Genomic DNA, 16,871 nt, shown 5'->3' on the forward strand with positions numbered 1-16,871 from the left:
TAGTATCTAATGAATAAGAACAAGAATCTATTTAATAGGTACAAGTATCTAATGAATAAGTACTAGTATCTAATAATAAGGACTAGTAACTAATGAATAAGTACTAGTATCTAATAAATAAGTACTAGTACCAATTTAATAGGCACTAGAATCGAATTAATTAGTACTAGTGTCTATTTAATAGGTACTAGTATCTAATAAATGAGTACCAGTCTCTAAAAAAATAAGAACTAGTATCTAATGAATAACTACTAGTATCTTTTAAAAAGGTACTTGTACCTAAAGAATAAGCACTAGTACTTAATGGAATAGATATTAGTACCTAAAAAATAAGTACTAGTAGCATAAAAATAGATACTAGTAGATTTTAAGGATTAAATGTTAAAACGGCTTGCCATATGCAGAATCTCATCATTCCTGCACTACTGCCAGAGATCAGACACTTAGACTGAAGACGACGCAGGTGTCTAATGGCACGTCAGCTTGGAGCGGGCTAGAAGCAGACTGGTCAAGCTCAAGCTGCCAGGGAGGAAAGAAGAGTCAGCAAGCCTGGCTGAGCACTGAAGGATGCTGGGATGGTTGAAGGGTGATTGTACATAGAAGCAGATATTGTCTGTACACAAGGAAATCAAGCTGAGAAAGAGAAAGAGAGAGAGAGAGTGCTTGTTGCTTACCCTTGTGGTTGATGGACCATATGCACTGCTTGCTCTGAACGTCCCACATCCTGACAGTCTCGTCATTGGAGCCGGACAGCAGGAGTGTGCCGTCCATGGACACAGACAAACATGTCACCAGATTTCTGTCCAGGAGGAGAAAGACTGTTAAAGTGAAAATTCTAAGAGCAAATTTGGTTTGCCTACAGCTGACCTTTTGCTTAAAGTCTGCCTACATAATATAAAAATACAATCATGGTGCGGTGGTTAACATAAATGCATGACATGGTGCTCATATAGGAGAAGCAGGTTCCAATCCAACACACAAAAAATGTACATATAAATATATAACCATTCAATATGCTATCTCTTATGTTCACCAAGGCTACATTTATTTGATAAAAAAAAATACATTAAAAACAGAAATATTGTGGGGCAAAAAAAGATTATTCCTCTGATGGCAAAGCTACATTTTCAGCATAATTTCTCCAGTCTTCAGTGTCACATGATCCTTCAGAAATAATTTAAATATGCTGATTTGGTGCTCAATTATAATCAATTAATACTTGTGCTCAACTATTAATAGTTCTTATTAATAACGTTGAAATCAGTTGTGCTGCTTAAAATGTTTGTGGAAAACGTGATAAATTTCTTTTCAGGATATTTGAAACAGAAATCGTGTTTGTAACATACACTTCTTTACTGTCACTTTAGATCAATTGAATGTGTCCTTGCTGACTAAAAGTATTCATTTATTTTTATCAAAAACAAACAAACTTTTGAATGGTAGTGCATCATGGTTTCCGCAGAAATATTAAGCAGAAAAAAAATAGTTTTCAACATTGATAAGAAATGTTTCTTGAACACTAAATAAACATATTAGAATGATTTTTGAAGGATCATGCGGTAAGATATATACACTACTGGTCAAAAGTTTTGTATTTATCTTATTTAAAAAAATAAATTAAAAAAATGAAAAATTATAATATAGTATAGAGAAGTGGTTTTCAACCTGGGGGCCTTAGGGATCCTCCAGGGGGCTGCGAGATAACTTACAATTAATTTAAATATATTAATATAGTTAATTAATTGTATTATTAATACATTAAATAAAAAAAATTAAAGCACCACCTCTCTCATACGCATTCTGTGATTGTTTGGGAGCAGCCCAAGCGCTATATAAATGTACCGAATTATTAATTATAATTATTACTGATGCGGGAAAAAACGTGCATGTGCGCTCGCTATAACATCGTATTTCTGCATGACACACATTTCAATATATTCGCGTAGTTGTCAAAATGAATGTACTGTGAGTGTTTTATAATGGATGCTCGCCGAAGAAGCGTGTTTTGGAGAAGTTTGTGAGGATCAGTGGTGTTTATGTACACATGGGCATCAGACACTCCAAACATACACGACTTGTTCTGACAGAAGAACTGTTAACTTATGACATCGAACCCGCCTTTAGATCGCTGAGTTTCCACACATTCAGAATGTTTTTATTTTTCACTTGTATTTTGGTTTGTTTAATAATTCTGAATGGATCCGTATAGTAGATATATGCAGTCCTTTGGCATCTCCCTGTGGTCTTGTTTGACTTGTGCTTATTTGTTTAAAGGCACACCATGTAGTTTTTCGCCACTAGAGGTTGTTTATTCAAAACAAAGGCTTGATGACGCCTTGATTTCGCGGAATCATGGGAGCTGTTGTCTTCATCTCTACAGCCGATGGAGAATACGACGGGACTCGGGCAGAAATCATATTCATGGATGACTGGTAAAGTATTAAAGATTTATTAACGTTACAAAAGCCGTTGGAACGATTACTAATGACAGACGAGTGCAACACGTCTGTATTATGCTTGTATTATGCCTCAGACCTCTTCCGCTTCTTCCGGTCATGCGTATGTGGGGTAACGTATCGCTCAGGGCTCCAGACTAACTTTTTTTATTAGGAGCGCTGTAGCCCCTGACTTAAAATTTTAGGAGCGCAAGCAGAAAATTTAGGGGCACACCTTCACATTTTCCCCCTAAATAACTATTACAGACAAATGCTTTGATAATAAATAGATTAAGCGTACAGAAATTGTGGTGCAGTTTTATTTTAAGATCACAGGGCTCCAGACTAACATCTGAGGGCCGCGGCTCTAAGTTCTACAGAAAGTATTTGGTAGCACTGTGGGATGACAAAGCACTGAGATAAATTTGAGGTGTATAGATAAAGTTAAATTTAATTATTATCCTTCATAATGTCTTAATATTATTTCAAAAGCAAAATGAGTGACAAAATAGATATTAGGGAGTGAAAATAGCCAATAAGCGCCCTCAGCAGCTGTTTACAATGGTAATTTAGTCTTCTTTTTTTTTTAAATAAGTGTGAGTTTTCCTACTTCTTGAAGTTTTATAAATAGAGACAATCTTTAAAGGATGAACAAAAATGTTTTGGTCGACACATAAAAAAAAAAAACATTTTAATAGGATATAGTTTTGAAGTGCTGTAAAAAGATGTGTAGGCTACTTTCATAACCACAGTATACCATAGTTATAGTTATGCCTGGTTCAGAATACGCAATTTTTTTGTCTGTTACTATAGTCAATGTATCAGATTACACGATTTCGACTCCTAAAAATCTTGTCATGTCCTGGACAAGAAACATTGTCAGACTACACATTGCTTTACAACCAGTCATCTCGAGCCCAGCCGTCTCACACACAAATTCACTCGCACATGTACACACGCACTCACTCACATACACGCACATAGACTAACGCACGCACGCACGCACACACTCACTCGCGCGCACACACTCTCTCACTCGCTCGCTCGCTCACTCACTCACTCACTCACTCACTCACTCACTCACTCACTCACTCACTCACTCACTCACTCACTCACTCACTCACTCACTCACTCACTCACTCACTCACTCACTCACTCACTCACTCACTCACTCACTCACTCACTCACTCACTCACTCACTCACTCACTCACTCACTCACTCACTCACTCACTCACTCACTCACTCACTCACTCACTCACTCACTCACGCGCGGGCGCACACACACACACACACACACACACACACACACACACACACACACACACACACACACACACTCATTCACTCGCGCGCACACACACACTCACTCATTCACTCGGAACCCTTCATGGAGGACCGTTAAAAAATTAAACATGCTAGTCTTCTTGTCGTGATGTCGTAAACAAAGCATCGCAGACGCGACGTCGGTTGTCGCCCACTATGAACGAGATGAAATTTACTGGTCGCACATGTGCGACTGGATGTAAAATTTAGTCGCACACTCTCAAATTTTGGTCGCAAAATGCGACCATTTGGTCGCAGTCTGGAGCCCTGTCGCTGTTTTATCATATTAGATACATTTGAGTGTGTTATAATTGTTATAATTATATATTGTTATAATGCTACTCTGTGCGTTTGCTTGGCGCTACTATATGACACACTGCAGTGAGCTAGATCGATATTAGGCATGGTAAATATGGTACTCGCGGTAAATAAATAAAAAACGACATTTAAACAAAAAGTCTGTGTTGAGCTGAATAACAATTATTCGTTTTCTGTCAATGAATGTATCCAAACAGTTGCTCACCCGTCTAATAAAACACATAATATACTAAAGCGTTTTTGGTGTTTACATGGTTTCTACAAAATAAAACCAGAAATTGAGGTTAACACCGGGTATGATGTCATTGATAGAAAACGCACGGACACGGTCCTGGTTAAAACTGCTTATTTCTCTGGATTTAAACATTCTTAGAAAAATTCTGGACAATGTAAGTACACAAATCAACAAAATACATAACATTGTTCAAGTGGTTTTTGGATATTCTTACATAGTGTGCCTTTAAGTTACTGTATAACTGAGTAAGTACTTGAAAGTTGTAAAGAATGTCTGCAGTGACTTTTTTGAATTTATTTTGTTTCAAAAATAATAACTGTTGAGAAGTATTAACACTAGAATACAAATGTTTTTGTGAATAAAAATATTGATTCGGAGAGGAGGGGGGCCTTGGAGTAAAAAAGGTTGACAAACACTGGTATAGAGTATATAGAGTCAAAGCCTCTTTTTTTTTTTCTCAAATAAATGAACATGTGTTTGTTAAAGTAACAAAGCACAAAGTACAATTCCAAAAGACACCCTTTCTGCCACCAGCAGATGCCAATTCTGCAATTCTCGCTGTGTGTAACCTGAAAAACACACAGTAAATGGAGGATGTGATTACACCTCCTGCCTGCACCGTCTTACAGGCAGAGCTTCAGCACAAAGGACAGGAAAAAGAAATTTAATCCAAAATGAGTAGAAGCCAGAAACTTTCACCTTTCTTCCTTTCATTGATTGAACTTTGTGCTCCAGCAAAAAAAATAAATTCAAGACTTTTCCTGAAGTAATGATGGAGGACAGACACATGGGTCACAACAAAGAGCAGAAAACCTCACCCGTGTCCTTTGAACACCTGATTGCCGTCGCTGTCAGACTGGAAGGTTTTGTCCCGGCTTAAACTCTGCCAAGCAAGAAAGAAAGAGAGAAAAAGAGCAAAGGGGGGAAAAAGAAACATTTATGTTCAATGTGGAGAAAACAATCCATATGTTAACATGGGTCGATAATAGCGACAGCCTGCTGGCTTGGGGTCAGTCAGTGTTCGAGTTCAGGTCTCGCTTCATCTTAAACTCGTTGATCATGTACATGTTTTTATGCCAACTGGGGTAGCTGAAAAGAAAAAAACCTTTTAGTTGAGCACTGGCTAAGAATTTGTTACACAAGAGTCAATTAGCCTGGTATACACACACAATCACAGTCCATCCTGAAGCCTCCATAAGGTACCAGGGTATTTAGCCCCGACTGTCTCCTAAACGGTCTGATCGATTCACTTAATGGCATTAATTAAGGAAGAGGCTGTAGAAGTATGGTGGCCTGGACTGGACCATTGCTGACTCAAATCATTACATCACCTCTTGAAAGACTGGCAATAAGGAGCATCAATAATACATGACAGGAAGAGTTAAAGCCAGGAGGAGATGTCTGGACTTTCTTGAAGGAAAAGAGAGCCTTTCATATTCAGATTTGCACATTAATACAGACAGACGTCGCACTGGTCCGGAAATAAAATCCATGTGATTAGGAGGAGGAAATAGTTTTGAGAGACCTTGTTATAATTCAAATAATAGAGCCGTTCAGTTTGTAGTCCTGAATCCCAGAAGAGAATTGGCAATTTCAAGCCATGAATAGTTTTTATATCAAAGGCTTTAAGATTAGCAGTTTTTGATTTATGATTAAAAGGAGGGCTGTAGTTAAAATGACTGACTTTCATGATGTGTTCAAAGTCAATTAAAAAACATTACACCTTAAACGTTGTACTAAAACATATTTGAGACCACTGCGTGCAATAAAACATAATTCAAAAAAATTGCTACAAGCTACCACAAGGATTTGAGTTCATGTGCTTAAGAACCGATGTTGTCCATATATAGCGACTTACACTACCCTTCAAAAGTTTGGGGTCATTTTTGTTTTGTTTTAGAAAGACGTCTCTTATGCTGACCAAGGCTGCATTGATTTGATAAAAATACAGTAAAAACTGTAATATTGAGAAATATTAGTACAGTTTTAAATAACCGTTTTCTATTTGAATATATTTTGAAATGTAATTTATTCCTGTGATGGCGAAGCTGACTTTTGTACTTTTCGTTATTTATGTACTGAGTAATATTAATTAACTACAAGTACTTACTATTGGGTTATGGTTAGGATTAAGGTTAGTTGCATGTAATTATGTATCATTTAACAACCTTTTTCCTAACAAGCCTCCTGCGTTTATGGGAGGCACTTCCGGTTTGGGGAAGTTCCACTAAAAAATACTGAAACAGATCATTTCAAATAAAAAGGTTGCACAACAAATAATCTTATCAGTCAGTTCGACTGAATGAGCTGTACAATGTCCTTCATGTTCTATTTTCAGATGTAAGGAGAACGCAATGCTTGGTATTTTATTGTGACATGGTACAACAAGAATATCTATGGCAAGAGTTTTTTTCAGGCACTGCATTCTTTTCTCTTTTTTCCCTTTGCAATCTGTTTTAACAGTTATTACAGTTTTTCTCGATTGCTTAAACACATTTCTTGAAACTATGCCTCGTATTCTCAAAACTATAAACACAAATCCATAACGTCTCACCCAATTCCCCAAACATCCTATTTTCAGGTCAAAATGAAGCTCTACACTCAAAACCATTCACTCTTGCTGAAAAACCAAACTTTGCCCTCAGACAGGACACACAAGCCCTCAAAATCACACACACTACAACATAGTCTAAGACACTGGTGCAATAAATTCAAAACAACATTTCCAAAACTGGTAAGTTATGTTGCTTGTGGTTCCCCCCATCACAAACCTTTTCATATGATGAACACAAAAGACACAACCAGTGGATACATTGGCACTTTCTTTTTTTTTAATCTTTTTTTTACTCTCTCCTCTAAAAAATTTTTTTATATTTACTTACAGTAAGATGTGTGTGACCATCATATGACAGTAAAAGAGCACACACAAACCATATTCTAATATGGAATTGTATTGGGATGTAAAGAGTGTTGGGACGAGCAGGAGGGCCTCCACTCAAGGATACAATATGATGAACACGTCTAAGAATGTTCCACATATGGTTGAAATACCATCATTGGCCTAGAAAGATAACATTCTGTGAGTCAAGACTATAAAGGAGAAAGGATGCCCTCCCTTCACTGTCACGCTCTGTGTCACTCTGTGTGACTGTATGACTGCTGGCCTTTTCTTGCAAGAAAATAAACCTCAAAGACAATTGGAAATGTTTGTCTCTTATTCAGTGATAGAATTTTGTTTGCCACCACTCCTCCCTGAAGGTTCTCGAGGCGACGGTGAAGCGACTCAAATTTGGCCTTACTCGTAGCCGAGCCTCCCTCATAGTCATACCATTGATAAAGACATGGGCAACTAGAGTGACTTGAATTTCATCTGAGACTGCTTGTCTTCTTGTCCTTGCCCTTCCTACTCCTCATTCTTATCCCTCTTCCTTCATGTCTTTCTGGATCCATTGTTCCAAAACGCAAGAAACTGATTTGGGCCCTTTTATATATCTATTGAAGGATCTGATTGATGTGTGTTCAATTTTGACTCTTAGTGTTTCCACTTGGGTAATTGTGTGCTAACTGAGTTGAAGCTGTGCTGACTTGAGTGAACAATTTTGAATGCTAGTGCTTTCTAAATGACAACATGGTCTAAGCAATGAGAAATGAAGGGATTTGTGTGTAGAGTTTTGCAGTGACAGTTCAACAAATCTGACTCATGTGTCAAAACAGGGAATAGTGTTTATAGTTTAGAGAAACGGGTTTGCTTTTTGATAAATGGCATTATGGTTTTGAAATTTTAGTTCAAATGCCTGGTTATAGTGTTTAAGCAATCGAGAAAAACTGTAAAAAAGACAACACATACTGTGCACTTGTGTTCTGCTCTCCTTATGATACATCCCATGAATAATTCACTGGAATGCACGAAGAATCTCTGGGTTTCCTCCACAAATCCTCACGTCTCTTTCCAGGTTTGTTTTCAAGATGCTTTCAAATGTAATCGTCTCCCCTTCACTTCTAATCCATATTAGCAGGAATGTTTCTATAGTAAGTAAATACAATATTTATTGGCTGCCTAAATGACGGAAATCAGTTTGAAATATTACCATTCAATGTTCCAGTTAATGAACATCATTGATAAAGGCAACGTATGTTACATAACAGACATATCTTACTACAGTGATATTTAATACGACCGTAATATTGCTGTGGAAAGAATCGAGCTTTTGGTGTTATTCATGGTCTGTTTTAGTCATTTTGTTAATGCTTTTGCACTTTTAAATGTCCTTTAAATGTCTTGGTTGAATAATGTTATCTCATTGTACCCAGTTTTCAAAAATGCTTATTATTGCGTTCATAAAGCGAATCCTTCGCTGACTGTTTAACAGAAGTTATTCCCATAATTTGCGCAAAGCATCAAGGGACATAGGAAAAAGGTGGATAATTATTATTATAGTAACTACATGTAACGTGTAACAACAAAAAGTGTTACCGACACTCATATGTACGGATCCCCGCACACAGAAAATCATGGCCATGAAATAATAAAATGATCCAACGTCTAATTAATTCATGGTCATGTTTTATTAAAGGTCCCATTGCATGAAAATTTCACTTTATGAGGTTTTTTAACCTTAATATGAGTTTCCCTAGCCTGCCTATGGTCCCCCAGTGGCTAGACGTTTTGATGGGTGTAAACCAAGTTCAGACAGATAATCTTTCTCTCAAAGTCGTTCAATACTGTTTATGCATCAGTAAATCAAGCCAGTTACTAAACGATTAACTTCACGTCGTTTCTCTTAGTAGGATGAAAATAATCGTACTTAAACTGTGATTAATATTTATACAGAAAGCGATCAAATAACAATCCCTTTCCAATCGCCCAAGCTGTCAATCAAACAGAGCGAGTTTATTTGGACACTTGCCAAAACTCGTTATGAAATCAATGACGCTGTTACACTGCACAACGACGCTCTTACTGCACTTACCTCATGTTTGCATTGGTGAAATCATTAGTGAGAGTGCAGAAACTGCGTTGCAATGATAAGATCTTCATTCACGCGATCAACAGGCTGTCATCTGCTCAATGCTCATCACTGCAACCTTTTATATAGATCTAGGAAATAGATCTAAATACTTAAACTTCTCACGATTCGTTAATCCCGATAGCTATAATAGTAAAAATGTATAATAGCTGTAATAGTAAAAGTTTTCGAGAGAGTTCCACATGTAATGCTAGATATTTAATATGCAAGCATGTCAGCCAATCACAGCAGTGGGCGTTTACACTGAAGTCTTACAGCAGACACGCCCCTTCAAACAGAGTGTTCAAATCAGAGGCTAAAATCAGGCTAGGAAATATGCCTTTTATTTCTAAATTATAACTTTTGATCTAAAAAACGTACTAACATTATAAGGGCACCCCAGGAAACATTCTTAAATAATAAAATAATCCATGCAATGGGACCTTTAACTAAAATATAATACCCTGTTCCTTTTATACATATGACACTTCTGTGGTGTTGTTGTTTTTTTGTTTTTGTTTTTTTTAAAGCTTGAAAGATTGGCTATAACTGCAAAGAGCAAATTCCCCCAAAAAATATTTGGTATTCCACCGAAGAAATAAAGCCATTTGAGTTTGCAACAACGAAGATGAGTAAATACTGACAGGATTTTCATGTTGAACTGCTCCTTTAATCTAATCTTGATGGGGAAAATAAACTCTAAAAGCAAGTTAAGCAAGCGTTTGTCTACAGCAGGGATGTTCAGAGCATGAGTTACAGTTAAACAGATGTCTTTCTGAGGCAGAAAGTCTAGACAGGATTAGATTTTAAAAACCTTCAGCAGTAACACTCTCTCTCTCTCTCTCTCTCTCTCTCTGTATTTTTCTCTTTGCGTCTCTTTATTTTCCCTCTCTGTCTTTTGTCTTCAAGCAGGCAGGGAATTCTAAGCTTTCCTGTCAGAAAGCCTTTTTCTATCAAAATATGACAAATTCAACCCTTCATCACTAAAAGACCATCTAAAAAAACAAGGGTAAGGACACTGAGCTGAGGAAGTACTTTTTTAACCTTTGTAGCGGGGTGAAGAGGTCAATGGAACTGCTGGACTGAGAAAAGAAGGTTAACAAAACTATATAAGGTCACTACTGAATATTAAATAATGTTTTTTTTCTTTCTTTTTTTTTTTTTTTACATGAAATCTAATACACCATAACACCATAAGACACATCCTCTAGCCCTGACGAGAGGAATTTTTCCACAAATTTTACTGGCAAGTGATTGTATTTTGTTCAAAGGAAAACGTCTAACCCAATCAGAGCGAGAAGATTGAGGCCGTTGTTTTGGAATTAAGTCAGGATCCCAGATTCAAAGACTCCTAAGACTGCTTATTAGGGATATGCATGAGTTTATTGTGAAATACAGTGAAACTATGGATTTGAAAGTGTGCAGTGATGCCTGGAATCACTTTGATATGAAAATACAGTTAAGTGCAAGATATGCAGCACCAAACTGCAATATACATTATAATAAGAACAGTATTGGGTTACACTTTATTTTAAAGTGCCTTTGTTACACTGTAATTATACATTTAAGTACTGAGCAATATTAAGTAACTACTATAGGGTTAGGATTAGGGTTTGGTTTTGTTTGGGGTTAGTTGCATATATTTATGCAAAATGTATAGTTATTATGGTCACACTTTAGTTTAGGCCAATTCTCACAATTAACTAACTATTAACTACAACTTTTGCCTCAATAAATTCCTAATTACTATAGTTAGTAAGACAGATGTTAAATTTAGGTATTGGGTAGGATTAAAGTATGTAAAATATGGTCATGCAGACTAAGGCATATGCTTTATAAGTATTAATAAACAGCCTAGTAATATGCATGCTAATAAGCAACTAGTGCACAGTGAGAATTGGAAACTAAAGTGTTAATGTTATTACTATAGTAACTACATGTAACATTATGTAACAATGACACTGTGAAATAAAGTGTTACCCGGTATTGTAATAGAATGTTGTAAATTCTTTGTGCTTTAGTTGCCCATGTTTCAGCTTTGTTGTTATGGGAAAGAGCGCATCCACAACAAGAGTTACACATTCAGACAAGAACAGTCAAGTTCACGTCTGCATCTGCATCCTTTTGTGCAGATGCGACTTGTAATATGACTTGAAATAAAAAATTTACAATAGCCATCCCGACTTATATCTCACCAATAAATCTCACTTTGAAACCAACCTTAAGACAGCAGACGAAATTATTAAGAGTGCAAAACCCAGCTTTAGAAGTCAAAGCTATTCAAGTCTACCAATAAATAGCCTTTGAACATCTTGAAAGGTTTTAGAGACATGAGAAAATAAATAAATCAGAAAACCCTGTAGACTAATAAGGCTGGCTGAGATTCCAGACGCGGGGAACAAAATGAAAAACTGAGAGGCTGAAAAAGCACGTCATTACCAGCTAATTAATGCCCTAATTAAAGTTTAACAATGATGATGAATGTATCAGGACAGATTGGGAATGAATCGCACACAGTTTCACCTCAGTTTAAAGATGTTTAGAAATACATGCAGAAATACATGCTTTCTCTCACACATACATTGGCTTAAGATGTATATAGAGCAAAAACACTTAGACACTTAAAACATAAATAATGCGTCAAGAGGAAAATTGTTTATTCATAAAAAATTCTGCCTCAAGCATCTAGTGTTAGGCTGTTCAATATGAGCTCAGGAGTACTTTATCACACTGCGAGCACTATAAGATAAATCTTTTTATTAAGTGCTGACTAGGAAAGGATGGGATCATGCGGCCAAGTGTTAGTTCCTCCAAACGTTTCTTTCTTCCATCTACACTTATCATCTAAGTGAGTATTTTAACCAGTTAAGGTCACAAGTCAAAAATCAAAGGATGTATGCTATATTTTATTGGTACCATATTGGTTATCGGCCAATATTAGAGGTTTTTTTTTTTTTTTTTTGGCTTGACAGCCACTGGTCACTTACATTACATTGCAAAACAACAGCATGAACATTCCGCTAAACTTCTTTTATTTTCCACAGAAGAAAGTCATACAGGTTTAGAACAACATGAGGGTTGTAATAATTTCCAAAAAACAGAAAATTCCTAATACCAAATGTTCTCCATAAGCAGATGTTTCTGCAGGTTGAGCTCATAAAGGTCCTCATACCTTCTCAAAGCCAAAAGCACCTGCTGGGGAATAACCTACTCCCAATGATCCAACAATGAGCTTTAAGTGAAACTGACAATGGCCCTGACACCTGCATACGTTTCATCTTAAATTCCTTTTGAGAAGAGTCCTCTGGTGTAAAGGTGACGTGAGGTGAGAATGTGGAAAACATATTCGTTTCACATCCATTTTTGCCTTCCAGCACAGAGCGCTTTCTCTAAGATGCCCTGACCTGGACTGAAATGGACAGCTCAACAAAAAAAACACTTAAAATCACTCACTCTAGCTCTCAGCAGTGCTGAGGAGACATTTGAAGGATCAGAACAGTGGATCGCAAATCTCAGCATATAAATGTTTAACACCAGAAATTGAAATTGACTAAGTTTACTCTGAGGACTATGTGAAATAAAAGAAATGAAGATTTGACGGAAAATGATTTGACGCTATTTATATCTAATCGCTGCCAAGCAGTAGTCCAGTAAAAATAAATAATCTTCTCCATCTAATGCAGTGAAGATAAGACAGGGTGCATTATTGCTTATGAAATCCCAACAGGCTGTTCGTCAATGTGCTATGGGCCAATTAAATGTCTCATAAACAACTTCACAACGGTGTCAAAAACTCTATTACAAAGGTCTCATTGGATATGCTTTCAGAATTTAAAAGTGCTTACCGTGCTGCATAGAGACACCTGAAAAATATTGCCATCACTGCCTCCACAGAATAGGAAATACTCGCAGGGGTCAAAGGTCACTGACATGATGCCAACGTCGAAGAGAACGGAGAGGAGCATCTCCCCAGAGGAAATTTCCCAAACCTATGACGTGAGGAGAGAGAAAGACATCGGGTCAATAAAAATAAGGTTGTCAAAGATCACAACAACAATCTTTTTTGAAACGTGCCAAGTTCTAAGAATTGTTTTATGTTCCTATTATGTTTCTTAAAATTTCAAGCATATACATAAACAAGCATACATATTTTTTTTACAATAAAATATTGCTTTTTATATTAAGTTTACTATAAAAATGTCACATTTTCTAATATGATACTGGTCACTCCAGTAACTGGGCACAAAATAACCATAAAAGTATCATATGAAAAGTGGACTTTATTCAATTCTGTCGAGTAACAATCACACAACATGAGGTAAGGGATATTCCCCCGAGTGTCAATTCTAGGGATACTCTCTATTACTGAACAGGTCAGCTCTATCACCAACATGTTAACTTTGAAACAAGGTACCTGGTTTACATTAGACCTGGTTTACACAGCTGAGAAGAATGCATACAGGGCTGTTGCTTGCCCCCACCTTGAGTACTCAAATCACATCTATGTTATGCTAATTCCAGCATGCAGACCACTTCTGAAATTGCCAAACCCCTTTAAAAAAATAAAATAATAATAATAATAATTCACTGTATGGACAAAGGATGCTACCACAATGCTCCAGGACTGCTTTCAGGACACAAACTGGAACATTCAAAGAGGCAGCCACAAACAACAAATCACATACAGTGGGGAGAACAAGTATTTGATACACTGCCGATTTTGCAGGTTTTCACACTTACAAAGCTTGTAGAAGTCTGTAATTTTTATCATAGGTACTCTTCAACTGTGAGTGACGGAATCTAAAACAAAAATCCAGAAAATCACATTGTATGATTTTTAAGTAATTAATTTGCATTTTATTGTATGACATAAGTATTTGATACATCAGAAAAGCAGCCCTTGATATTTGGTATGAGGGGCGGATCTAGAAAAATATTTATGGGGTGGCGAAAGGGGGGCAAGGAATTTTTGAGGGGTGGCAACATATGGCAGACGTTAAATTGGCCATAACTTTTAATTCGTTGCTGCCAACTGGGGTGGCAAGGCTTTCTTTCAGGGTGGCATTTGCCACCCTATGCCACCCCGGTAGATCCGCCCCTGTTTGGTATAGAAACCTTTGTTTGCAATTACAGAGATCATACATTTCCTGTAGTTCTTGACCAGGTTTGCACACACTGCAGCAGGGATTTTGGCCCACTCCTCCATACAGACCTTCTCCAGATCCTTCAGGTTTCGGGGCTGTCGCTGGGCAATACGGACTTTCAGCTCCCTCCAAAGATTTTCTATTGGGTTCAGGTCTGGAGACTGGCTAAGCCACTCCAGGACCTTGAGATGCTTCCTACGGAGCCGCTCCTTAGTTGCCCTGGCTGTGTGTTTCGGGTCGTTGTCATGCTGGAAGACCCAGCCACGACCCATATTCAATGTTCTTACTGAGGGAAGGAGGTTGTTGGCCAAGATCTCGCGATACATGGCCCCATCTATCCTCCCCTCGTCCTGTTCCCTTTGCAGAAAAGCATCCCCAAAGAATGCTGTTTCCACCTCCATGCTTCACGGTTGGGCTGGTGTTCTTGGGGTTGTACTCATCCATCTTCCTCCAAACACGGCGAGTGTAGTTTAGACCAAAAAGCTCTATTTTTCTATTTTCCTATTTTCTATTTTTAGCAGACCATATGACCTTCTCCCATTCCTCCTCTGGATCATCCAGATGGTCATTGGCAAACTTCAGACGGGCCTGGACATGCGCTGGCTTGAGCAAGGGGACCTTGCGTGCGCTGCAGGATTTTAATCCATGACGGCGTGGTGTGTTACTAATGGTTTTCTTTGAGACTGTGGTCCCAGCTCTCTTAAGGTCACTGACCAGGTCCTGCCGTGTAGTTCTGGGCTGATCCCTCACCTTCCTCATGATCATTGATGCCCCACGAGGTGAGATCTTGCATGGTGCCCCAGACCGAGGGAGATTGACCATCATCTTGAACTTCTTGAACATTTTCTAATAATTGCGCCAACAGTTGTTGCCTTCTCACCAAGCTGCTTGCCTATTGTCCTGTAGCCTATCCCAGCCTTGTGCAGGTCTACAATTTATCCCTGATGTCCTTACTCAGATCTCTGGTCTTGGCCATTGTGGAGAGGTTGGAGTCTGTTTGATTGAGTGTGTGGACAAGTGTCTTTTATACAGGTAACGAGTTCAAACAGGTGCAGTTAATACAGGTAATGAGTGGAGAACAGGAGGGCTTCTTAAAGAAAAACTAACAGGTCTGTGAGAGCCGTAATTCTTACTGGTTGGTAGGTGATCAAATACTTATGTCATGCAATAAAATGCAAATTAATTATTTAAAAATCATATAATGTGATTTTCTGGATTTTTGTTTTAGATTCCGTCACTCACAGTTGAAGAGTACCTATGATAAAAAAAATTACAGACTTCTAACATGGGGAAAACCTGCAAAATCGGCAGTGTATCAAATACTTGTTCTCCCCACTGTAAACCTGCAAAAATACACTAAAACAGTCACTGCCTACATTAAGAAGTGCACTGATAATGTGAAAACCAAATCATCACAAGTGCCAACCAGAAATTACAGCAGAGGTCCGTGGACTACTGAAAACCTGAGATTCAAATCAGGAGATAAAGCAGTCCAGTGTTTCCGCTACATTCATTCTGCCGTGGTGGTCCGCCACACCCAAAATCATCCCGCCGCGGCTGCAGCTTCTCAATGAGGGGCTGTTTACACCTGGCCACTTCATGCGTTTTCTCAGATCGGATAGCTATCCGATTTATCAAAACGATTCAATTTACACCTGGTTGCATAATGTGTTTTTGAAAAACAGATATAAATTCGATCTTCAATTCCCACGCTATATGCAAATTTAATGGAGTGCACGTCACCGAAAGCAACAGATAAGAGCTGCATTTTATTGATCAACAGATAAAATTTCAAATTCAAAGACCGCAATAAGAGAGAGCGCCAACAGCCCTGGTAAGGCCCTTATTTCTCGACTGGGATCGTGTAGAGACTTTGAAGCTGCATTGAGACGGACATTTGAACATTCTTTGAACATTGGAATAGTTGGTTGCCATTCAAGTCCATTATATGGAGAAAAATCCTGGAATGTTTTCCTCAAAAACCTTAATTTCTTTTCGACTGAAGAAAGAAAGACATGGATATCTTGGATAACATCGGGGTGAGTAAATTATCAGCAAAACATTTTTTGAATGTGAACTAATCCTTTAACTGGACCCTGGACTTCTTAATAAGAAGACCTCAGTCAGTCCATGTCACCCACAGCACCTCTAGCATTACCGTAATGAGCACAGGTGCCCCACAAGGCTGTGTGCTCAGCCCGGTGCTCTTCACACTTCTGACCCACAACTGCACTGCTAAGTTCAGCTCTAATCACATCATCAAGTTTCCAGATGACACAACTGTGGTGGTAGTCCTCATCAGAAACAATGAAGAAACACTCCACAGAGAGGAAGTGGCAAAACTTGTTCAATGGCATGATGCAAATAACCTGTCCCTCAATGTAGGGAAGAAAAACAAGGTTCTGAATG

General features: G+C 38.0%; 1 protein-coding gene across 1 annotated transcript in view; it reads right to left on the reverse strand.

Annotated features, from left to right (window-relative positions):
- wdr18 (WD repeat domain 18) overlaps positions 1 to 16,871 on the reverse strand; it is a 106,335-nt gene that overhangs the window by 42,481 nt on the left and 46,983 nt on the right. Inside the window, exons 5-7 of the mRNA XM_084394513.1 lie at positions 13,164 to 13,307; positions 5,131 to 5,195; positions 675 to 799 (exon numbers count right to left, since the gene is read on the reverse strand). Coding sequence (XP_084250639.1) covers positions 675 to 799; positions 5,131 to 5,195; positions 13,164 to 13,307 — 334 coding nt within the window. The remainder of the gene's footprint in view (positions 1 to 674; positions 800 to 5,130; positions 5,196 to 13,163; positions 13,308 to 16,871) is intronic.

Source organism: Rutilus rutilus (assembly GCF_951802725.1).
Source record: "Rutilus rutilus genome assembly, chromosome: 22".
Classification (NCBI taxonomy): Eukaryota; Metazoa; Chordata; class Actinopteri; order Cypriniformes; family Leuciscidae; genus Rutilus; species Rutilus rutilus.